At 41.1% G+C, this 24,633-nt stretch overlaps 3 protein-coding genes across 4 annotated transcripts; 1 reads left to right on the top strand and 2 right to left on the bottom strand.

Moving 5' to 3' along the window:
- The first annotated feature begins 56 nt into the window (after nt 1-56).
- Nucleotides 57-1,354, top strand: LOC105233818 (uncharacterized). The gene is made up of 3 exons (XM_011215983.3): nt 57-454; nt 517-582; nt 653-1,354. The coding sequence occupies exons 1-3, from the start codon at nt 162-164 to the stop codon at nt 951-953; spliced, it is 660 nt and encodes a 219-aa protein (XP_011214285.1). The 5' UTR covers nt 57-161; the 3' UTR covers nt 954-1,354.
- Nucleotides 1,355-1,576: 222 nt separating this feature from the next.
- Nucleotides 1,577-12,672, bottom strand: LOC105233824 (uncharacterized). The gene is given in 13 exon segments (XM_049451524.1): nt 1,577-2,949; nt 3,014-3,185; nt 3,247-3,501; nt 3,560-3,772; nt 3,830-4,221; nt 6,813-7,010; nt 9,469-10,369; nt 10,433-10,764; nt 10,841-11,006; nt 11,068-11,377; nt 11,379-11,581; nt 11,742-12,121; nt 12,193-12,672. Coding segments are annotated over 13 exon segments (4,944 nt in total). The 5' UTR covers nt 12,365-12,672; the 3' UTR covers nt 1,577-1,699.
- Nucleotides 12,673-15,519: 2,847 nt separating this feature from the next.
- On the bottom strand, nt 15,520-22,769 carry LOC105233817 (spondin-1). Of its 2 annotated transcripts, none has more exons than XM_029548369.2 (8): nt 22,590-22,769; nt 18,690-18,956; nt 18,219-18,610; nt 17,944-18,150; nt 17,625-17,879; nt 17,393-17,564; nt 16,968-17,332; nt 15,520-16,905 (listed from the first exon to the last, which is right to left on the bottom strand). In XM_029548369.2, the coding sequence occupies exons 2-8, from the start codon at nt 18,856-18,858 to the stop codon at nt 15,751-15,753; spliced, it is 2,715 nt and encodes a 904-aa protein (XP_029404229.2). In that variant the 5' UTR covers nt 18,859-18,956; nt 22,590-22,769; the 3' UTR covers nt 15,520-15,750. The 2 variants fall into 2 exon arrangements, with proteins under 2 accessions (XP_029404229.2, XP_049308956.1); XM_049452999.1 differs by having other exon boundaries at nt 18,690-18,984; nt 22,590-22,758.
- Between the last annotated feature and the right edge of the window lie 1,864 nt (nt 22,770-24,633).

Here is a 24,633-nt window from a genome sequence, read left to right as displayed (position 1 = left end):
TCGATATTTGTTATCGATGAGAAAATACTGTGTCATCATGTGAACCGTTTTGACAGCTGTTTGTAACAGCTGTTGGTTGTAAGGAAATAAAGAAACAAAAACAAAAGTGAAAATTAAAAATCTATCGCGAATTTTCGCCTCAAAAAATAAATACTTGAAAAATGAATCTGCTGCTACAGAGATCAACAAGAACCTTGCTCTATTCATTTGCTCAACAAAATGTGCAATTAGCAGCTTTTGTGCGTACTAAAAAGACAGGTGCCTCAAGTCCAATCAGTAGTGGAGTTGCGCAGCAACATACCACGAATCCTTTGTCCAAAATAACACTTGTGCAACCCAATCAAAGCATGACAGTGACAACATTTAAGGAGGCACAAAAATTAGCCAAACGTCGTGAGCTACATTTGGTTAAACAACAGGATTTCGATACAAAGACGCAACGCGCTGTTTACAAGTATTCATTTAATATAGAAATAATAACTATAATCCACCAACTGCATAAATACCTACTTATAGGTTGGTTACCGCTGCCGAAATGCTTTCTGAGGATGTGGATGAGAGCGCAGTAGATAAAAAGAACAGGTGATACATACGGCTAAACTAATTATATTCGTATACTAAAACCAGTACTTACATTTTCTTTATTCAACAGCACCGAAAAAAAATCTGAAAAATCTCTCACACTTGGTTCGCGCATAACCGAACATGATTTGGCGTCACGTTTGAAACACATATCCAAATGGTTGGCGAAAAATCACGAAGTCTGCGTACTCATACAAGGCAGTCCCGATGACATTGGTAAATGCGAGCGTATACTGAAAACTATTGAACAAAGCGTTAAGGAACCGGAAAATATTGGACGCATTGTACAGAAACGCATTAAGGGTTCACATATCAAATTTAATATTTTACCCGTACCTAAGCCAACAGGCGAAACAGTGACGCAATCATGACAAGTAATGCCCGTGCCTCGGAGCCAAATATTAGCCGGTGCACGGTGCTATTCCACGCAGCTACTTACGCAGCGTGCTGCGCAATTATCGCAAGACTTTACTAATACAAAAAGTCTTAGTTCATCATTTAGTGATGAAAACAAAAAGCCAGTTATTGTGTTCGGTATTTTCACGGTTATGCTATTAGTTTCGAAATATTTCTATTGGTTCAAGTTGAAGAAAAGCAGAAAAGCGCAAAGATAAAATATTTAGTCGGACTTCATATTGTTATTTAAAATGTGCGCCTCATTTTAGTTTGAAAAAAATTGCATAATATTATTTTTAACCTAACCTCAAAATTGTAAATTGCTTTAAGTTCAAGGAAAGTAAATATAAAATAAGCATATGCATATGTTATAAAATGTGCGTTATTGGAATTGTGGAGATACCTGGGAAATTCGACAAAAAATAAATATTACAAACGGACCAAACGTAAAAGATATCAAGGGGCTGAGTCTCAAGGATAAGTTCCATCCCAAAATTGTTGTCAGTTAACTTGAAAATAATTTTTTAAAATGAATTTTCTTGGAAAATCCTTTCCGTATAAAAATAAAAACCAGGTCCTTTTCGGGTTTTGGATGAACCTGCCGTTAATTTTGTTAAATATTAACGAAATATAAATATTAGAAAAATAATCAATTTGAAAATTAGCTAATGTATCAAAAACAAAAATTCTTACATCTACAACAAATTGAAACAATCATGTCTTAAGTAATACCTAAATATCTAGAATTTTGTTTCAACGCGTTTGGCTTGACACAGCTCTGTTTTTGCTTGCGACGCAATAAGAATTGACTTCCCGGCGGCCGACACGTCTCCTCACACGCTTCTAAGGTGGTGAATTTATTTCTATTCCTATCACACTTATCCGCGGTAAAGAGCATGCACATGTCTTCGCAATAACTGTAGAACCAATAGTTTTTCAAGGCTACTTTTTGTTCACAATAATGCACCTTGATTGATTGAAGGCAATAATATGGTATTTTAGCCTGCTTATTGTCGGGCTCCTCATCATTAACCGGATTTCCGCGTACATTAGGACGGCGGTTGCTAACACGCCCTTTCGGTCTGCCAAAATAATCTTCTACCACTTGCTTCTGCTCCTCCTCGTCTTCGTCTTCATATTCATCATCCTCTTCATCTATTTCCTGATTTCGTCGGTTACCACCGCCACTGTAGCGATTGTTGTTACCAAATCGAGTTGGCGTTCGGTCGTCAGTATTTTCATCTTCATTAGGTTCCACTTCGTCAACTGTACGAAATTCATTAGAAGCACCTTTACGGCGTGCTCCTACATTATAGCGGTAACCATAACGATTGACATAAGTATTCGTTTGCTTATTAGCATCTTCATCTTCATCTTCTTCATCTGCATCTTTCTCGCCTTCTGTTTCGTCCTCTTCTTCTTGCGCTTCTTCGCCCTCCTCATTCTCGTCTTTATTTTCACTTTCTTGTTCCTCTGCATTGATGGGTTTCATGTAGCCGTAACGATTACGCCCACGACTTTGTGGTCTGTTACTAAATCCTGGTCTTGCTGGCTTTTCTTGTGCTTCCTCCACTTCATTTTCATTTTCAGCTGTTTTCTCATCTTCCTGGTCATCCTCGTTCTCTGCCTCAGCTTCAGTGTCACCTTCAGTTTCCTCCTCTTCCGCTTCGCCTTTTGCTTCATCGTTGCCTTCATCCAACTCCTCTTCTTTCTCTACTCTTTCAAAGTCATATTCGCCATACCTATCGCGTTCTCGCATTCGATTTAATCGTCTTTCGGCACGGCCACATTCTTCTCCCATACATGGCCGATCTTGTCGTATCTCCACCTCACACTTGAAAATTTTGGCCAAGTCCGGTTGTTTATAAACGCGCGTACGAAATTGCCGACCCTCACCACATTTAGATGTGCACTCGGTCCATGCAGTCCAAGGGTGTGTGAAACATTCGCGTGGCACGTCGACATTGTTGGCTGTGAGTATTTAAAATAAAAGTTATTCGAATACTGCTTTTTCAAAATCTATCCACAAACTTACAGTCCTCATCCTCACACAAACGTTCATAAAGTCGTTGACGTTTAATCTCTAATATTGCTAAAGGTTTCATTTTTCCGCCATTTTCGTCGAAAAATGGCGAACGCGGATCATTTGGCAAATCGGAGCGCATACGTTGTATAACCGCGGCCGGAATTTGTGGCTGATCTGGCGACTAGAAGTGATAACTAAGCAGTCACATAAATATATCGTGAGATTTTATATGTACGAGTTACCGTATAAGAAGGCCCCGCATCGGTGCCGACATCCCACGGATATAATGTTACAGTTTTCTGTTCAAGCCACGTACAGTTGCTCATGCAGAGCTCTAAGCCAGAGACACCGACAATCCAATCGGGTGATGGATCTATTTTGGAAGCTAATGACAGCAGATGGTGTTGCGGATCTGCACGTATGGAAGCCACAGATTGCCCGTTCAAGTTGGGAAAAGCCGGACCACGCGCCTTAATAATGGTGCGTATTTTGCCTTTCTACACAGGTTATAATATTATAAACACTCAATGAGAAACACATACACATTTCAAATACCTTAAAGTTATAACTGAATTCGCGCTCCAATGTTTGCGCCGCACCATGCTCCGCAAACTCTTTCATACCTTGACTGGCCAGTTGCCCATATTCCCAGAAGCGATAGTCCTCCGCATGCGATGAGCCTATAATGTCGCTGAAACGTGTTATCCAACCTTTTGTAGGAAAGTCTTTCGGATGATGATTGCGCGACCAAGTGCCTTTGAAAGTGAGCTAAACAGAAATTTAGTTGAAAGCTTGAAACCTTCTACACATTCACCTTTTACTCACCTCATAGCGTGCCTCATCGCAAGCGCAACATTTATTTTGATTCTCACTCAGCGGCGCACTCTCCACTTCGTCGGTGCTTTCTTCACAAATGGCGCGCGTTAGGCCACCATCGTCCATGTACCAAACATCACGATGTTGCAACAGGGTGGTGCGTATGAGTATACAACCGCTGCCTGGCTTATCTGGCGCCACCCACATAACATCGATGCGCGTCTTCGGATTCGTATTTGTACTCTCCACCATATTTATGCAATTGGGACTGTAGCGTGTCTCCACCGGATCTATCAGTTCAAAGTGTCCAAGATCTTGTGTATAACCTGGGTTGCCATCTTGACTCTCTAGCGCAAGTTTGAAGCTAATAAAGCGCAGACCACTGTAGGCTTGGATTGTGACTGTTTGTTGATGAGAAGTTGGAAAAGAGAAAAAGTGTAAGTTTAAAATGATTCTTCGTACTAATTGGAGCTGCTGAGAAAACCAATTTCGACGGAGTTTCGTTTCCATCACATGGAAAGTGTAACGGAGTAGGCTTGAGAGAGACGCTGGCGCACGTCCGGCCTTATCTAGAAATCGGCTTGGATGTTCAGGACTGAAGGCGACTGAATGAAGTTTCGGAATCAGCTATCAAGTCGTAAACTTCAGCTCGTATTATTAGTGAATCTCCATCCGACATTGCAAAGAACATTTTTTTAATAATTGAAGTTGCTGAGGAACTAAATTTCCACGGAGTTTCATGCATAGCACATAGAAAGTGCAGTGAAGTTGGATTAGGAGAGACTCCGGAGCTTTGGAGCTGTAACTCAGTGTAAGCCATCCTAATCTCCGTTCACATCAGCGACTTCCTTGTCTCTGCAGTGTATCAATCAATTATCAATTTATCAATTGAAAGAACTTGTAGCGCCATTCTAAAAAATCAAGTCTAGTTGCGTAGAGACCTAACAAATAGCCGCTGGAAGGCTTTAATTAGCGAATTCAGTTCAAAGGTTTCATGAACTCTGCAGATGAAGTTCCAAAGAAAAAGCCTTCACCAGTGTTTCGGACTCGGAATGTAATTTACCTTTACGGTAACGTATTTCATCCCACCTCAGCTGGAAAGGTAGACAGTGGGAAGATCTAGAACTAAAGATAGTTGATTCATATTGGCGGACTCGGAATTCTTTCTTACGGCATTTCACCACAGCTACAGAGAAGGACAGTAGGAAGGTCTAGTACTTGGAATTTGAGTACCCTCATCTCAGCTTGAAAGAAGAACGGTGATAAGATCTGGTTATAAAGGTGCTTGACTTCTCTTAGCATTTGGAACCCGTTTCAAGTGGGAAGATGCAGTGAAAAATAGAACCAACTTTCATATAGATATTCGGGTATGCAGAGCAAAATCTACGAAGCATTTAAAACGGCAATTTAGAATACACAGTTCTACAAAGCACTTTGTTTATAAACAAAAAATCCGCGTCACAAAATACATATCTACATTCGGCTGTATATAAATTTGTTTGTAATCAAAGGAACTGATTAAGCGCCCTTGATTTTTCTGGGGTGTCACAAATGTAGTAATTAATTTATTACCTCATAGTAAGTGTGTAAGAAAGTACGAATATACGGTACTTTATTTGTTTAGAACGCTAAACGAGTGTGGTTGGATAATTCTGTATTACTTTCGGACCAAAATTGCTTTATATCGTTTTTTTTCTGTTCATTATTAAAGTCCTCAGGAAGAACCTTCGTTGCAAAGTAGTATTAAAGTCCAAAGGAAGAACTTTCCTTGCAAAGTAGACTGAAACTTCACGTTGTGAAAGTCTTCAGGAAGAACCTTCGTTGCAAAGTAGCAGAAACTTCACGTTTTCATACTGAAAGACTCCCTTTTCTTTCGCCAAATCTGGTCGTCCGCATTGAGCGTTCCAATGTGTCATCATTGATCTATTTATCCTGTGGTTCTAAGGTTGTTATCCCAACAAATATTTCTTCACCATTTACGATTCATATTCATATGATGCATATCCGATGTCGATCTTTTAAATGGCATCAACTCAACTGTGTTGGCTACCATCTTGGATGACTCTAGTACTTTCCTTTTTGGATTATATCGGCAAAATTCAGGTCTAACGACAGTTGCCTGGCTATTCGCACTTAAATAAATTTTCTTAAGCTATGTTTTTTATGGGTTTTCAAGAGAAAGGTTATCCGGAAGACTTTGCGCAATGACAAGGGTGAGTATTCGATGGAACGATGAGCTGTCCGAGATAGACAACATTGACATAGTTCAGCGAATTAAGAGACAGCGGCTACGTTGGCTAGTTCATGTCGTCCGAATGGACGAAAACACTCCAGCTGTGAAAGTATTCGACGCAGTACCCGCCGAAGTAGAGAAAGAGGATGAACTCCATTCCTTTGGAAAGACCAGATAGAGAGAAGTGTAGTCAGGACTAGGAGTCTGCAATTGGCGCCAAACTGCGAAAAGGAAGAACGACTGGCGGCTATAATCGGTTAAGCGTTGTCTACGCCAATAAAGAGAAACCATCTTTAACACCCAGCAAATAGGCGTCTTCAACATATCTTTTTTAAGCATTCTTCTAACCACGAAGCAGTTCTTTTCTGGACAATTCAATAAAATATCAAACTATCGCGCTACCCTCGTATTTCGTACAGCCTTCTAGCGCATATATAATATAAAATAAGCGGCGTCTACGCTAGCCAATTCCAGTAAGCGCTTGATAAGCCAGACTTTATACTCCAACAACACTTAGCAACTGTTTTGAAATTTATAACGGTGCATACACATAGCATACAATATTGTTTTGTCGTTGTCGAGATTTCTATTCCGTAATTTTCAAGTTCACGGTTCGTCCAATCAACTGTGATAATGTCAAAGCCGAATTTCAATACACTCACACACATTATTGATTATTTAATTTACTGTTGTTTGTTTGCTAAATAAACACATGACTTGACCGGATATTCGACAAACACTTCTACCAACGACACTCACCGTTATAGGTTTGTCCCAAAATATAGGTTTGCGGATTGCCACTAATTGTGACTAGAAAATTCTCATCCACCGGCGATTTGTTCGTATTTGTATTCGTCGGATAACGGCTACATATTATGGCCATCGACTGCCTGACGGCTATAAGTAGCAGTACGTAAATGGCTTGAAGCCACAGCATTCTCACTAAAACTGTTGTTTATGCGATCGATTTGAAAAGTGAACTGAACGGCTCAGAAGCTGCTGAGAGCGCTTCGAGTGAAGATTGTGTTTTTTGCAAAAACAAATGGCGATAAGTACACAGTGGGGGTGACTAAAATGAGGAACAAACAGAAAAAAAATATTAGAAAGCCTATAAATGAGAGTATACAAAAGTGGCGGAAACTTTACTAGTTTTGAAAGAAGGTCGATGCCGAGCTCAGTCTGACGTGGTACTGATATTGTTTAAACTAAAATGAGAAGATGGTGCTAGATATTCTACTCAACCGTATGATTTTAACCTTCTCATATTCTTAAAAGGCTTTAGAATCATTGGATAGCGTAGATCAGCTCTAAATTTGGAACTTCATTGATGTTAGGTCCTGTCATTAACGTTATCTGACGAGTCGTCTCCAAGTTCATATTTTATAACTTTTTTTGTGTAAGAGATAGAGCGGATCTAGGAAATCCAGACCTTTATAGAGCTCTCGTGGTTCTATGTATGTTGTTGTATCAATGTTCTCGAATATGTAGGGATAGTCTGTAGATAAGTATAAGACAAATGTAGTGCGAGATGTACGACGCCATTGAGACAGTTCAGCGAATTAAGAGACAGCGGCTTAGCTGACTAGGTCATGTCGTCCAAATGAACATTCCAGCTCTGAAAGTGTTCGACGCAGTACCCGCCTGGGGAAACAAAGTAGGAGGAAGACCTCAATTCTATTAAAAAGACCAGAACCTGGTTACACTTGGAATCTCGAAATGGCGCCAAACAGCGAAAAGGAAGAACGACTAACTGCGTAAGCTTTGTCTACGTCAATAAAGAAGAGGAAAAAAGCAATAACTGTGTATATAGTATTTTTTTTAACTTCGGTTGAAGCGTAGGACCAAATTAAAAGCTTTGAAGTCAGCCCGATATTTTGCGAGGAGGAATAATCTATTCAGATTAGTATGAGAGTCCTTCAAGTCGGTTTCTACCATACGTCGCTACAAAATTTTCGGACGTCCGCAATTCTTGGTCTATTGAGAGCTCTACGAACCTCAGCAGACCCTAACCACAAAATTATCTCCGTTTGATTGTTAGCTCTATAGGTAGTTATAGGTAGTTCGCTGAATTTTTTTTTTCAGTAAATCTTTATTGGATATGATAAGAAGCTACCAGATCCTTAGGATTGTTCTTGAGGACTTGTTGCAATAGACTGCAGTTTCCGTATCAATGTTCGACCAGAGGATGTTTAACTGACTGAACGCATCATGTGCTTTGTTTATGCGGTTGAAAATATCTTCAGCAGATCTTCCAGTGCTGGTAATTTTGCTCCCAAGATAGCAGACGTTTGCTTTCCGCGATATATCTTTGCCGTATACCATGAATTGTACAGCTTCGTTGTCATTGTGGCTAGTGATGAATTCGGTTTCATCCACGTTGAGTTTAGGCGAACCTTAGTGGGACACTCGCCTAGCTTATTTAGAAGCCTATGTCAATCTGATTTTTTTTGAGCAAGAAGAGCAATATCATCGGGTAAGACAGGTTTTCGAGTTGTTACAAGGAACGCCGGGCTTACCCATTAACGTCTTGTTCAATACATTGTCCAAAACAATAACAAAGAGCAGCGGTGACAAAAGGCAGCCTTACTATACGCCACTTTTCAGATAAATTGGGTATATCAATCGAGCTACTAGGTTCTTAATTAATTAGAATTTTGAGCTCACAGATCATGAATGCTTTTATAAGATAAACGAACCATAGCATTTTGATCTCATGGATCGTGGTTACGTTTATAATATCAAGGAACCATAGGATAAGATCAAAGAACCATAGTATCTTGAGCTCATGAATCATGGGTGCCTTTATAAGATCAAAGAATCACCGAAAACAAAAAACTTCGTATAACGTCCATCAGGATTTCGTAAGAGGCTTTTAACTTCAATGGCACTGTTATTAGTTCTTTAAAACTATACGGAAATTCGTATGACGTCAAACCGTTCTAGCTTCCATAGCTTCCTTCTTTAATAGCACAAGTTGTTCGACTTCTCTGCCCACCACTGTACTATTCAATTGAATCTTGTAGAAAATAAGATTGGCCAGTATTGTTGATAAGGCAATAGCTTGGCGGCCTATCAATGAATGGTGCCACTAAGCGGTAGTTTAAATCGAAAGCGAATTAGTATTTGTAGTATTCAGAAGAATTAGAAAATAAAAAATAGAATTTTCGCGAAAAAATGCTTATCTCAAAGATGAGAAATGAGGGAATTTAAAAAAATAAACAACGAACGATTTTGTACTCTTGCTGTATTTATTTATTTTTGAAAACAAATTAGAAATATCTACAAAATAACTGTGTTGGTGTACCTCGTACCCAAACACACGTACATGTAAATATGTATAATATATTTTTAATCAGCTAAAATTTTCACTTATACGAGTAGTTCTTTATATTGCCGACGTAATATTTTTGTTTACGTTTACGATTTTTACGTCCGCTCTTCTTTTTCGGTTTCTTCACTAACGATTCCGACTCACCAAATTGCCGACTCCAGCCATTGTCATCATCCTCATCCCTACCCGGCTGACTTAGATAGAGACTGTGCGGCAAGAGACAAGTACCTTCACATGCCGCCAACGTTCTGAACTTATTTTTATTTTCATCACAACCATCGGCGGTAAAAATTTGACATTGGCGTTCGTCCGCATCGTAAAACCAGTAATTACGAAAACCTAAATTAAGGCGGTCACAGCGCGTCATTCTTGCAGAGGGTTTTTCAAAACAAAAACGTTGTAGGACATCGTAATTGTTTGGATCACTGGCGCCCACAAGTAAAGCTTTATGTCCATCCTCATCGTAAACTTCACGTAAATTAGAGTTGTTGTCCTCGTCGTCCACGTTGTTGCGATCGTATGAATTATAACCGGTTGCACTACCGCTATAACGATTACGTTCACGACCACGCACGAAGCCACCACGATTGCCGTATGGACGATCTTCACCTTCCTGCTCGAATTTACTCTCAAATTGCATATTATCAACTTCTTCACCCTCAGCTGCCCGATCGGAATCGTCGTTGTCACCCCAATCAGTTTGACGTCCGTTATAGTATGAATTTGTGCGCCTGTTTGACAACTCCGGACGACGACGTCCAAACATTTCTGGCTGTGGCAGTCGATTAATGTCGCCTTCAACATTTTCTTCTTCCTCTTCTTCTTTGTTATCATCATTCTCTTCACCCCGCTCAACATCCTCCACAGCTACGTTATCACTGTCATTTTCATTGCGTTCTTCATCACGATCTTGTTGTGTACGCCGCGCACCGCAGTCGCGCCCTTCACAATCTCGTCGTTGCTCTAGTTCCACAGGATTGTCGTTCTGTGAAGTCAGTCATTACTCCAAAAATCTGATATTTGGTTCTTATATTTGCAATCAACTCACCAGACATTGTTCGCGCTCATATGGATTGACATACTCACGGCTACGTGTCATGTACCCACTTCCACACCGCCTTGAACATACGCTCCATGCCGTCCAAGGCGTCAATTCGCAACCGGCTGCTTCACCGTCATCAGGCTCTACGTCGGCTGCACGGCATTGTTCGCCAATACAGTTTTGTTCTTGTTCCATCTCTGCTTGACAACTGAAGCTTGCCGCCAAGTCGGGATCTTTATATGCGCGCGTACGGTATTGTTTACCGCGACCGCAACGTGTTGTACACTCACTCCAAGCGCTCCATGGGTGTGTTGCACATTCTAATGGCATTACTATACCTGGTATTTGTAGAGGGCAATCAGTAAATATTAATAACTTAGCTGGTTCAGAAACTAATTATGAGCTTTGACATACCCGAATCACATTCACGTTCGTATAACTTCTTGCGGCGTACATACAAAGTAGCCAGCGCTTTCATTGGCTTGCCAGACTCCTCATAAAATGGCGAGCGCTGATCATTCGGCGAGGTGGAAGTTATGCGACGCACCACGTCTGGCGGTTTTTGCGGCTGATCTGGCGACTGCATACACATTTTAACTGCAATTTGTGTCGACACATTGTAAATTTCTACATAAACTTACCATATAAGATGGACCAGCATCGGTGCCAATATCCCACGGGTATAAATTTAACACTTTCTCATTAACCCAAGTGCAATTCTCCAAACACAACTCCAAACCGGCAACGCCTAAAATCCAATCCGGCGAAGGTTCAATTTTCGACACCAACGAGATGACATGATGTTGTCGATCGACGCGCACATTAGCTAGCGTAGTGCTGACAGTATTTTGGCGATATATAATGCCCGGCGCCTTGATGATCGTGCGTACATCACCGGACTGCAAAATAATTGTTCACTCATCTTACTTATGAACTGTGATTACGAAGCGTTACCTTGATTTCCATTTCCAGCAGTCGTGTGGCGCCATGTTCCGCCATCTCTTGTAGACCACGACTGGCGAGCTCACCATATTGCCAGAAACGGTAATCTGGCGTATGCGATGCACCAATGAGCTCACTGAAGCGTGTACGCCAAGATTCTGCCGGGAAATCATGTGGATGTGTATTGCGACCCCATTTACGCTCCACAATCAGCTGAAAGCCAGAAAAAAGCAAGCACGTTTTCATTAGTTTATGTTTACAAAAGGCCAGTTTGAGCGCAATGCGCGCTCTCAACTCGCGTTATCACTGTTTTTTAAGCGCTCTGGCATTTTACTATACGCTTGTTTATACTTTTTATTCCACTACCACCCACCTCGTATTTTGCCTCATCACATGCGCAACACACATCCAATGCCGGCGTTTGACTGTTCACTTCGTCAATCTCTTCCGCACAAATGCGTTTCGTAAGGAAACCGTCGTCCATATACCACACACTGCGATGTTGCAGCACCGCCGCTTTGATGAGCACACAACCGCCGTTTGGCGCCACCCAACCAACGCTGACACGTACTTTTGTATTCGCATTTGTGCTTTCGATCATATTCTCGCATAGCGTACTGAAACGTGTCTCGGCCTTGTCGATGATCTCAAAGTAGCCGACCGTGTCGGGCGTAGGGCGTATATTATCATCTTCACTCTCCACAACCAGCGTGAAGCTGAGAAACTTGAGCGCGACGTCAACAGATAAGCTAACTAAAATGATTTATAGTTTAAATAAAAAAATTAAAAAAAATACCAAATTTGTGTATAAAGCTTGCACTCACTATTATAAGTCTGTCCTGGTATGAAGGTCTTTGGATTGCCTTGGATCAACACTTGAAAGTTCTCATCGACCGCAGAGCGTTCACCGGTGGCACCTTGCGGTCTGCGATCACAGATTTGCCATGAGTCGCGTATGATTACTAATACCAACAACAAATGCAACCACGTGACCATGACGCACACGTTTTCATAGCAGTTTCAAAATAGTTCTCAAATATTTAACGCAATGCTCACGCTCAGAAGTAGCCAGAAACGGAAGTGAATTCGTAAATTCGCAATGTCACTGCCTGCCGAATTTTTTTTTGTTCCGTTCGTAGTGAAAGCGCCACTGTAAATGATGTTTGGCTGTGAATAGTGACTTGAGTTAGGTCCAAATTGTTGTGGCTGCGGAGAGCGCCTATGTTGCGCGCTCTACCCCGTGACGCCTACGGCCAACGTCGAGTTGTGTGTTGACGAAAAATGTGTATTCTTTTCAACTTTTAATTGTCCGGCAACCGAAATTGTGTCATCAGCTTATCACTTGTACAAAAAATTAATAGCATTTTTGCGTCTTTGGCGCCTTTAAGCTTACTCACGCAATTCCCTCAAGCAGACATTTGTATAAGTGCAATGTTTATAAGCAATTAATAATAAAAACAATAAAAATATCGCGAAGCTTAAATGATTTTGTGGGCATGCGAACATATTTTCGGCATGCATTATGATCAGCGGCTTAGTTTCAACGGCAGCGGTTCTCCAACAGCGCGCTTAAAGTAAAGTGGAATTTCGAGTGACGAAAATTCTTTAGTGAGAATCACTTTTAAAATATTACGCGCATGCTGATCTTGATCTTGAAATCGGAACGTTAATTCAGGTCAAAGATATAAGACTCTTCTGTAATAGAAAATTTCAATAAGTCGATTAATTTCCGCATCCGATTATAAGATAAAGGTATCTTTCGAATGTTGGCGTTCACCATTGCCGAGTGTATTGAGCATTAAAATATGCTAAGGTGGGTCGCGAGTTCAAAAACTGGTTAATATATCGTCCTAAAAAAATGTTGTCCACAACAGTTTGGATCACTTTTTTTATTCTTGAACGCCATGGTCCACAAAATAATCTCGGATCACCGTAAAGTGAAGTCGTTCGAGATGACATTTACTCTAAAGATAAAGGGTGATTTTTTAAGAGCTTGATAACTTTTTTTTAAAAAAAAACGTATAAAATTTGCAAAATCTCATCGGTTCTTTATTTGAAACGTTAGATTGGTTCATGACATTTACTTTTTGAAGATAATTTCATTTAAATGTTGACCGCGGCTGCGTCTTAGGTGGTCCATTCGGAAAGTCCAATTTTGGGCAACTTTTTCGAGCATTTCGGCCGGAATAGCCCGAATTTCTTCGGAAATGTTGTCTTCCAAAGCTGGAATAGTTGCTGGCTTATTTCTGTAGACTTTAGACTTGACGTAGCCCCACAAAAAATAGTCTAAAGGCGTTAAATCGCATGATCTTGGTGGCCAACTTACGGGTCCATTTCTTGAGATGAATTGTTGTCCGAAGTTTTCCCTCAAAATGGCCATAGAATCGCGAGCTGTGTGGCATGTAGCGCCATCTTGTTGAAACCACATGTCAACCAAGTTCAGTTCTTCCATTTTTGGCAACAAAAAGTTTGTTAGCATCGAACGATAGCGATCGCCATTCACCGTAACGTTGCGTCCAACAGCATCTTTGAAAAAATACGGTCCAATGATTCCACCAGCGTACAAACCACACCAAACAGTGCATTTTTCGGGATGCATGGGCAGTTCTTGAACGGCTTCTGGTTGCTCTTCACCCCAAATGCGGCAATTTTGCTTATTTACGTAGCCATTCAACCAGAAATGAGCCTCATCGCTGAACAAAACACGCGCGCGAAACACATTTCGAACCGAACACTGATTTTGGTAATAAAATTCAATGATTTGCAAGCGTTGCTCGTTAGTAAGTCTATTCATGATGAAATGTCAAAGCATACTGAGCATCTTTCTCTTTGACACCATGTCTGAAATCCCACGTGATCTGTCAAATACTAATGCATGAAAATCCTAACCTCAAAAAAATCACCCGTTATAAACTGAACGTATACCTCAAATTATTGACGAATATTTGGGTATGAGAAAGCTTTGTGCAAAGTGGATGCAGAGCGAGCTCACTTTCGGCCAAAAACACCGACGAGTTGATGATGCAGAACAGTATTTGGAGATGTTGAAGCGTAAGAAACGCAAGTTTTTGCGTCGATATGCGACATTGAATAAAATATGGTTTTCTTATTTCACTCCGAACCCGCCCCAAAGCGTGGAGAAATGCAACAGGCGTCTGTATTTTAGGATGCGTATGGAATAACATTTATTGATTATTGTAAAAAATGAAAGACCATCAAAGACGGAATCGACGAAAAACGGCGGCGTTTGAAGAAAAAGAATGTGCCGCGTCACAGGTCTGTGAAAACAATAGAGAAAATCCATGAATTGAGCTTCGAATTGCTTCCTGATCCACCTTATTTTCCAGACCTGACCAACAGCGGCTATTTTCTGTTCTCAGATTTCCAAAGGCTGTCCGGTAAGAAGAAATTTTCGTCGAAAGAAGAAGTGATCACTGAAACTGAGGCCTATTTTAAAGCAAAGGGCAAATTGTACTAAAAAGTGGTAGAATATTTGGGATTTGTTATAATAAGGGGACTGCCCACGTAAGATGTCTGTTTTTCTTTTATAGAGCCAGCTGGCAGCCAACAACCGTTGAATTCACTTGTGACTTTCAGATCACATCACTTGGCGGTGTGAGCGTCACCCAAGCACTGGCCAGCCACGCTGCCTGCTTTTCTTTTATAGAGCCAGCTGGCTGCCAGCAACCGTTGAATTCACTCGTGACTTTCATATCACATCACTTGCCGGTGTGAGCGTCACCCAAGCACTGACCAGGCACGCTGCCTGCTTTTCTTTTATTGAGCCAGCTGGCAGCCAGCAACCGTTGAATTCACTCGTGACTTTCATATAACATCACTTGGCGGTGTGAGCGTCACCCAAGCACTGGCCAGGCGCGCTGCCGGCTTTTCTTATATAGAGCCAGCAACCGTTAAATTCACTCGTGACTTTCATATCACATCACTTGGCGGTGTGAGCGTCAGCCAAGCACTGGCCAGGCACGCTGCCTGCTTTTCTTTTATAGAGCCAGCAACCGTTAAATTCACTCGTGACTTTCATATCACATCACTTGCCGGTGTGAGCGTCACCCAAGCACTGGCCAGACACGCTGCCTGATTTTCTGTTATAGAGCCAGCTGAATCCATAACTCAAGAAGTTTTTTTTTTAACTAAACTCTTTATTAGATAAGACAAAAAAATCGATATGTGGGATCTACTACATATTTGAGTATTTCGTTAGATATTTATATAACTACACATTACTAATACAAATTTATCTATGTTAGAGCACTAATAAAAGCACATGGATTAAATATAGAATTTATAGCTCTCTTGGGCAAATAATTTGGAAGAGCATTATTATGCTTGAAACAGATTTTCACCAAAACTCTTCATTCTTCTTTCTACCACTCACTGTCCTGATCGTTACTCTCCAAGAGACACGGCATCACGGTACATTTTTCTACACGCACACGATCCTTACATTTGTAACTGAGTTCGGTGTTGAGCAGAGTTCTTGTCTGTTGACGCATGGAATTGTCACCGCAACTCGCAGTGCATGGCGTCCAAACCGACCACTCAGAGTAACGACAATCGTCTTTCTTCGGCAGCTGTCGTGCGCTCACATAACTGCCACGTATGCGGTTTACAACGTCATAATCGCTAGGTTCACCAGTGTTACCACCGAAATTAATGCCGCCACTAATTGTGTACACTTCATCGCAGCTTTGATAGCATTTCTCCAGACGTACCAAATGTTTGGGACACGGTTTGCCACCGTATTTAGCGCGTCGCAATACGCGTCGTGTTTTTATTAACATACCCTCGCCACAGGTCACATTACACGAACGCGCATCCCATTCGGAAACGATACAATCGACGGGTTGTTGCTCCAAACGTAAACTTTCACTTTGCAAATCCAATTTTTGACGTGGCCGCCGACAGGTTTCCTCGCACACCTCCTTCGAGGGGAACTTATTTTGATTCTTATCGCATTTATCAGCCCAATAGATGGCGCATTGATCGGTGGGATAATCGTAGTACCAATAATTGGTAACATCGCCATCGCGACATGGACTCATTTTGAGACTGGCATAACAAAAGTGTGGCACAATAGTATCGCAAGCGGGGTTTGTACAATTAACGATTTCCTCACGTTTAATATGACGACACGGATTGGTACCATCCGATTTGGGATTCACCACGCCATAAACCTCATCATTATTCCAGATTTTACGTTGTCTTTGACGATAACCAACGCTGCCGCAAGGACCTATGCAAGGCGTGAAGTCAGACCACGGTGAGACGCCGCATTCAGGCGGTATGTAGTCCTCACGTTTCTGACTATAGCTTTTGAATTTTCGAAAACCATTGTTGTTATCGCCGTAAAATGAACTTGTGCCTTCGCTCAACTCATTCTCGACAGCATTGCCTTCTTCGGCGGGAGTTTCATCACCTTCACCGTTAGGCTCAGCTTCCGCACCACCATTACCCAGATCGCCACCACATTCAGGGCCTTCGCATTTGCGCGTCTCCTGCAGACGCACCCGACTGACTTTCTGTTGAATAAAACGTCAATATTTGTTTTATTTATTTTTTATAAAATATAGTAAGCACTAACCTGACACTTCTTTTTGGCACGCGGATTGAGATAATGACGCGTACGTACTATGACGCCCGCACCACAAGTGGCCGAACAACTGGACCAATCGCCCCAGTCCGATATCGCGCATTCGGGATTTTCATGTGGCCCAATTTGCACGTCACTTGGCTTCTCACCTTCCTCTATGTTTTCTTCATTTGTACTGCCGCATCTGCGTCCATTACAGGGTTGCTCCTCACGTAAAGCGCTGCGGCATTTCGAACGTCTCGCCACTGTGGGCTGCTTGTACTCGCGTGTACGTTGCTGTGTGCCTGGTCCACATTTGGCGTTACACTCACTCCAATGACTCCACGGATAGGTGGCGCATTCCTCAGACTCATCCTCTGCTTCGACAAAGCGTGACATTTAGTAGGTAGGAAAGATGAAATAAAGTAAACACTCACCTTCTGGTTTTGTGCACGTCTTCTCGTACAATCTACGCCGATTTATATGCAGCGTAGCAAGCGGTTTCATCGGCGCGCCAGTGGGATCATAGAAGGGTGAGCGTGGATCATTTGGAAAATTCGATTTGATGCGTCGTATCACATCGGGTGGCACTTGCGGCTGATCGGCGGACTGAAAGTAAGTAGTACATGACTTGAGTATTTTGTCCAACTACGCTTAATTAAAACTAACCATGTAGGAGGGTCCACTATCTGTGCCCGCATCCCATGGATAAAGGTTATGTATCTTATTTTCGACCCATGTGCAGTTGGCTAAGCATAGTTCTAAACCAGAAATGCCAACTATCCAATCCGGTGACGGGTCTATCATGGACACCAGTGATATTAAATGATGTTTCGAGTCCACGCGAAATACTGCAAAGGTTTTACCCGTCACATTCGGATAGGAGATACCGCGCGCTTTAATTATAGTCCTTATCTGGTCACTCTGTGTATAAAAAAGGTCAATTGTTTCTCACTTCCAGCATTATCACACAAACTATTTGTCTTACCTGATCCTTCAACTCACTCTCTAGTGTTCGCGTCGAGCCATGTTCGGCCACTTCGCGCAGACCCTCACTCGCCAACTCACCGTAAGTCCAAAACCTATAATCGATAGTGTGTGAAGCGCCAATGATATCGCTAAATCTGGTGCGCCAACTATTGGCGGGAAAGTCTTTGGGATGCGTATGACGTGACCACTTGCCTTCGAAAGTGAGCTTTTGTATAATAATTAGAAAAATTAAAAAAAATTTGCCATTAAGTATTTTCAAACACAACCACCCACCTCATACTTAGCCTCATCACATGCACAGCAAGGATCCATTATAGTCGGTTGTGTATCGACGTCATCAACCTCTTCCTCGCAAATGCGTTTCGTTAAAAATCCGTCATCCATAAACCAGACATCGCGATGCTGCGTCACAGTGGCCTTGATGAGCACACAACCATTACCGGTAGTTGATGGCGCCACCCAAGTTACTACCACATGTGTCTTCACATTCGTGTTGGTGTTCTCCACCAGATTCGGACAACGCGGACTGAAACGTGTCTCTGCCAAATCGGTAATCTCGAAATAACCCAATCTACCGAAATCCGCTTGACCATCCAGCTCATTGGCGCTCTCCAAAGCTAATATGAAACTGATGAATGACAGATCATTGTAGGCGGTGAGCGTGACTGCGGCGCACATGTTGAGGATGGATGTTGTTTATTATTATTTAGTATTTTTGGTATATAGAATTTCTACTGGACATACCATTGTACTTCTGCCCCGGTATATATGACTGCGGGTTTCCGGCTATCGATACCATGAAACTCTCGTCGACTGGCGATTTGGGCGTCGTTGTGCCCGGCGGTATGCGGCTACAGCCGAGCGCTATATCAATTGTCGCCGAAATGGAAATTATCAATGCTAACCAATTCATGTTTTTCCACTCGGTTCGCCTTTGAGTTGCAACGGGTTTCAAGCAAATTACCAGAGACTTCCGGTTATTGTGCAACGTGTGTTTTTTGGTTATGGAATCTGCAATTTTTTGTGCAACGTTTCAACTCTAAAACAATACATGCATATAGTGATATTATATAGAAATTGGTATGTTAATATAAAATGGGTGACTGGTTTGGATCAGCTTGGCCGAATGAGAAAAGAAAGAAACAGTGAATGCTCGAGAGATAGGAGAGAGCGAGTTGGAGTAAACCTGACCTATCACATCTGTGATCTAAGGGTTATTTTATTATATTATGTTTTTTTTGTAGCTTCTAAACTTAGGTAGAAGAATCTATAAACAAGTGCTCCCGCATTGATGTCATCTTTTTTTTTAGTTCCCATTGCTTCTTTTCGAAATCGGGCTTTATTTGAGTGGCTTTTATTTATCTAATTCCTATAATAGATCGAATTGGTTTTCTGCTGAAAATGGTTACAAAGAAAGCCATTCTGCTGGTTGATTAGCTGCGACCCAGCACCTTGTAATGTCCGGCAAATTGAAGGTTCTCATAGTTTTAGATCGCCTTCGAATTTGGATTGCAGAAGAATACTCGGCCATTTGTCATTGCGTGCCATTATTTATTAGAGATAAGAGCGGAGAGAGAAAAAGCTTTCAGAAAGTTTCATCTCACAAAAGCTCTTAGAGGAGGCAATGCCAATTATTATTAAATCGCCTCCGAAATTTGACAGCAGAAGAATACTCGGTCACTTGTCTTCGAGCTGCCATCGATTATTAGAATTAAGAGCTGAAAGAAACGAAGCTTTGAGAAAGTTTCTCCTCACAAAAACTCTGAGTGAAAACGAGCTACATTTCATACTTGTCATATAAATTGTACATTTGAGTTTTGTAGAAGAGAAGCTTCGTCCATTGATTTTGATTAAAGATCACAGTGGTATTGTGAAATTGTTTGAAAGAGTAAAAAAGTTCGCGAAATTGGCATTCGAATTCAATTTGACAAACTCTGGTAGTGTTTTGTTTAGTTGATCGGTCCATGATGTCTCATTGCTACACTAAAATATGTTTTGTTGGACTGATTTTTTCGCTAGTATTTTAGTTTCTTCCGAAAGGTCCAGAAAATTGTTGGTCAGTCATGTATGTTGACTTATTGCTCCGGTCTAAAAAGATCTTTTGGTGGTGTTTCCAAGAAAAATTGCTAGATTTCTTGAGAGGAGAAACTTGAGAGGTCTTTGAAATCTCAATGTTGGACTAAAATATGTCTTCTTGCACTGACTTTATCGCTGAAACTGTAATTTTTTCGGACTTGTCAATATAATTGTTGGTCAGCCATGTATGTATGCTCATTATTCCGGTCTAAAAAATATATAAAAAGGTCGTCTGGTGGTGTTTACAACTATAATCGCTACATTTCTTGAACAAAGAAACCCGAGAAGTCTTTGAGATGTCATTGCTTTAAAATATGTCTTGTTGGACTGGCCTTTTGGTGGCATTTACAAGCATAATTTCTGCATTTCTTGGACAGAGGTACTCGAGAGGTCTTTGAAATCCCATTGTCAGACTAAAAGTTGTCTTGTTGGACTGGCTCTTCCGCTAGAACTGTAATTTTTTCGGAAATGTCAACATAATGGTTGGTCAGCCTTGTATGTTGGCTTATTATTCCGGTCTAAAAAGTTTCTAAGAAAGTCTTTTGGTGGTCTTTACAAGCACAATTGCTGCATTTCTTGATCAGAGGATCCCGATTGGTCTGGAAATATCATTATTAGACTAAAAAATGCCTTGTTGGACTGGATTTTTCGTTAGAACTAAGTATAATTTCTTCAGAAAGGTCAAGATAACTGTTGCCACATTATTAGACAGCATCTTCACTCCGGTTGTATACACGGTACTCAAAATTCCCGTGCGTTAGCATGACCGAGAATTGAGGAAAACGGATGACCCTTTATAGCTAACCAATGGGACTCGCGTTAATTAATTGCTTTCAATTAGTGGTAATGTCATTTGATAATGTTTAAACACATATGTATAAAGGTTGATATATATATATTTATTGTTATATGGTATATGCAGTTCCAGAAGCTTCCTGCTGCCTGCTTAGAGCATGAAATTAGTTAAAAAATATTTTTTATTGACACTTGTGCTGCTATTTTTAGAATACATTGCACGTGGTGTTGTAGTAATCATGTACATATGTATATTATATATATACATATGAAAGCATATATGATATAAAATATATAAATATGTGACAGGTCAATTGAAAAGTCCTGACACATAAATGACGCTACTAGAAGGGAAATAAAAATATACAGTTGAGGCAAACACTTGGTTTGATGAGGAGCTTTCGAATACTTCCCCAAGAAAGTCAATCATCAAGGATTGGCATGCTAAGTTTAGATGCGGTGAAATGAGCACCGAAGACAGTGAACGCAGTGGACGCCCAAAAGAGGTTGTTGCCGATGAAAACATCAAAAAAGTCCACAAAATAATTTTGGATGGCCGTAAAGTTAAGCTGTTTGAGATAGCAGGCACTGAACATATCGACCATATCATACACGAACATTTGGGTATGAGAAAGCTCCGAGCAAAGTGGGTGCCACGCGAGCCCACTTCTGACTAAAAATAACGACGAGTTGATGATTCTGAGCAGTGGTCGAAGATGTTCAAGCGTAAGAAACCCGGAATTTGGCGTCGATATGGGACAATGGATGAAAGGTGGCTTTTTCAATTCACTTAAAAGTTCAATCGACAGTCAGCCGAGTGAACAGCACAAGAAAAAACGTGGAAAAACTGAACGGTCGGCTGCCAAGGTTAAGGCGTCTGAATTTTGGAATACGCCTGGAGTAATTTTTATTGACTACCTTAAATAAAGGAATGACCATCAACAGCGACCAATACATAGCGTTATTGGAGCGTTTAAAGTACGAAATCGTCGAAAAAAATTTGAAAGAAAAGAAAGTGCTTTCCATCAAGACAATGCACCGTGTCACAAGTCAATGGAAACGATGACAGAATTCCTGAATTGTGCTTCCGCATACACCGTATTCTTTAGATCTGGTCTCCAGCGACTATTTCCTGTTTTTAGATTTCAAAAAAATGCTAGCTGGAAAGAAATTTTCATCGAATGAAGAAATCATAGACGAAACTGAGACCTATTTTTAAGCATAGGAGAAATCGTACTACAAAGATGGTTTCGAAAATTTTTGTATCCCCCTTGAAGGGAACTATCTTAAATAAAAATAAAAATAAAAAAAAATTGCCAAAAAACAAATATTTTACTATAGTAGGCCGGGCACTTTTTAACTGAGCTTTTACACTCTATATATTTTCATATCTACACACTTTGTTGCTTATTGCATATTTTTCATAAATTTTGTTGTAAATAATATTTTAGCAATAACAAATTTCGAAACTAATCACCAGCTAAGCACATAGACATATAGAAATATTTGTAAGTATATATGCAAGTACGTCAGTGGGATTTTGACGCCTGTTTGTTGGCACATTCAAATTGATTAAGTGTGATTCAATTTAATTTATAACGCAGCTATGCATTTTGTTTTTGTTTTGGCTTCAATTCGACACTTTTCAATCTTTGGACGCACCCCTTTCACTAGTGTGGCTTCCGTACAGCACAGTTTCAATAACTTAGCACGCATAGTACACACGTACACAGTTACAAGAATTAATTTCGCTTTTAAGCATAAGTTACCTACCAGCTAACACAATACCAATAATATTTTAAAAATTCTTTAAATAGTATATATATTTTTAATTAAATAAAAATTGCCACTTTCACTTTGCACTTCCGTAATTCTTGCACTCTTGCGATTTTCCGCGTTTTCCTACACGTCCGCTCGCCAGTTGAACCGCTACTAAGGTGCTATTGCACTATCAATTGACCGTTGCAGGCATGCAGGCTGATGTCTGGGGCTCCCTATGGCTCAATTAAGCTAGGCGCTCTAAAAACAAAACCAACCGTTTTACCCCACCTTACTGTGCCTAAGCGATAGGCCTTCATTGAGTCGCGGAGTGTTCCATGAATGAAAACATTTATTCAGTAAAATGAACTACACTCGCGCTGTAGATTTGCATATGATTGTAAACGCAGTCGTCTCTCTATCTCGCTCTTCTTTAAGCTGCATCCGTACTGAGAGTCTCTCTTTAGTCAAGCTTGCAATGTGTAAAAAGTTTAAGTGCTCTGCTAGTATGAGTTTTGTTTACATTTTCTATTACCGTTAATCAAAATATCACGCTCTCAGATAGGGTATTCATTTACACGGCTAAAAATTCGTTTTGAAAAATATCAATGAATAAATGTGTCAGAAACTTGAGGTCTCGAAACTGGCAGCAACTCCCGAGTCATGTGTAGAAGTTTACGGAAGTGAGCAAAGTTTTCGAAGTGTTATTCATTTGGGAGTGAACGGAAACGATTTTTTTACATATGGCTCCAGCAGCTCACGACTTCTGGGCTTAGACCAAGTATCCTCTGGGTAGTCAAAAAAACAGCCGTTTGAAGGCGAGCTAAAGTGAGAAGGCGAACCAACCCTCTCGAGGGGTGTGCGCTGGGTTTGGGACCCGCCACGTAAAAAACGCCTTTAATGAAGAGTAAACATCAGCCCCGGAAGAGAAACCTCGCTTTTGATGACGTACACAGAAAACGTTATTAGGACTATGATTTACGGGCATGAATTTGGAATGTTCGATCTCTCACTTGGGAAGATGCCGCTGCCGGGCTGGTTGATGTCCTCGTTAGAGTAAAGGCTGATATCACCCCCATCCAAGAAGTGTGATGGACGGAACAAGGACTGTGACGAGTAGGCCCTTAATTCACTGCAGTACCAATTATAGGAGCGCAAATTCGGTTTGGGATTCGTGGTAGTAGAGAGACTCCGTCGCCGAGTTCTGGCATTCACCCACAATTCACAATCCACATCAAAGCGAAGTTCTTCAACATATCGCTGATTTGCGTAGCCGCTGTCTTTTGATTCGCTGAACTTTGTCAATATCTCATACAGCTCATCATTCGATCGAATGAAATATTCGCCGTAGCCAACGCACAAAGAACCATAAAACTTTCGCAGAACCTTTCTCTCGAAAACTCGTAACGTCGACTCATCAGATGTTGTCATCGTTCATGCCTCTGCACCATATAGCAGAATAGGGATGATGAGTGGCTTGTAAAATTGGACTTTTTCTTCGAGGGAGGACTTTACTTCTCACCTGCCTACTCAGTCCAGTTAGCAAGTGTTATTCTGCGTTGGATTTCGAGGCTGACATTGTTGTTGATTTTAATACTGGTACCAGGATAGACGCAATTATTTCCGACTTTGAAGTTATGATTGTCAACAATGTTGTGGAGCCAAGTCGCGTTTGCAACGATGTTTGTTTGATGGCAGGAGATATTTCGTCTTGCCCTCTTTCACTACCAGAAGCACTTTCTTTGTCCAACCTGTAGAAAGCACAAAGAACGGCACGGTTTTTATGGCCAATGATATCGACGTCATCGGCGTACGCCAGCAGTTGTACACTCCTGTAGAAGGAAAATTGTACTTTCTCTATTCACCTCTTCAGCTCGAATTATTTTCTTCAAGAGTTCATAGATTGATGATGTCGCACGATAAAGAGTCGCCTTGTCTGAAACCTCGTTTGTTATCGAACGGCTCGATCCTGACCGGAGACTTTTAAAAGGTTCTAACCATTCGATTAGACCTAAGCTCACCATGTCGTTTCTTTTAAATACAGAATGCTCGATTAGCC

The sequence above is a fragment of the Bactrocera dorsalis genome, chromosome 3, assembly GCF_023373825.1.
Source record: "Bactrocera dorsalis isolate Fly_Bdor chromosome 3, ASM2337382v1, whole genome shotgun sequence".
NCBI classification, from domain to species: domain Eukaryota; kingdom Metazoa; phylum Arthropoda; class Insecta; order Diptera; family Tephritidae; genus Bactrocera; species Bactrocera dorsalis.
Note: the sequence above shows the minus strand (reverse complement) of the source record. Positions and strands in the feature narration are given on the sequence as shown.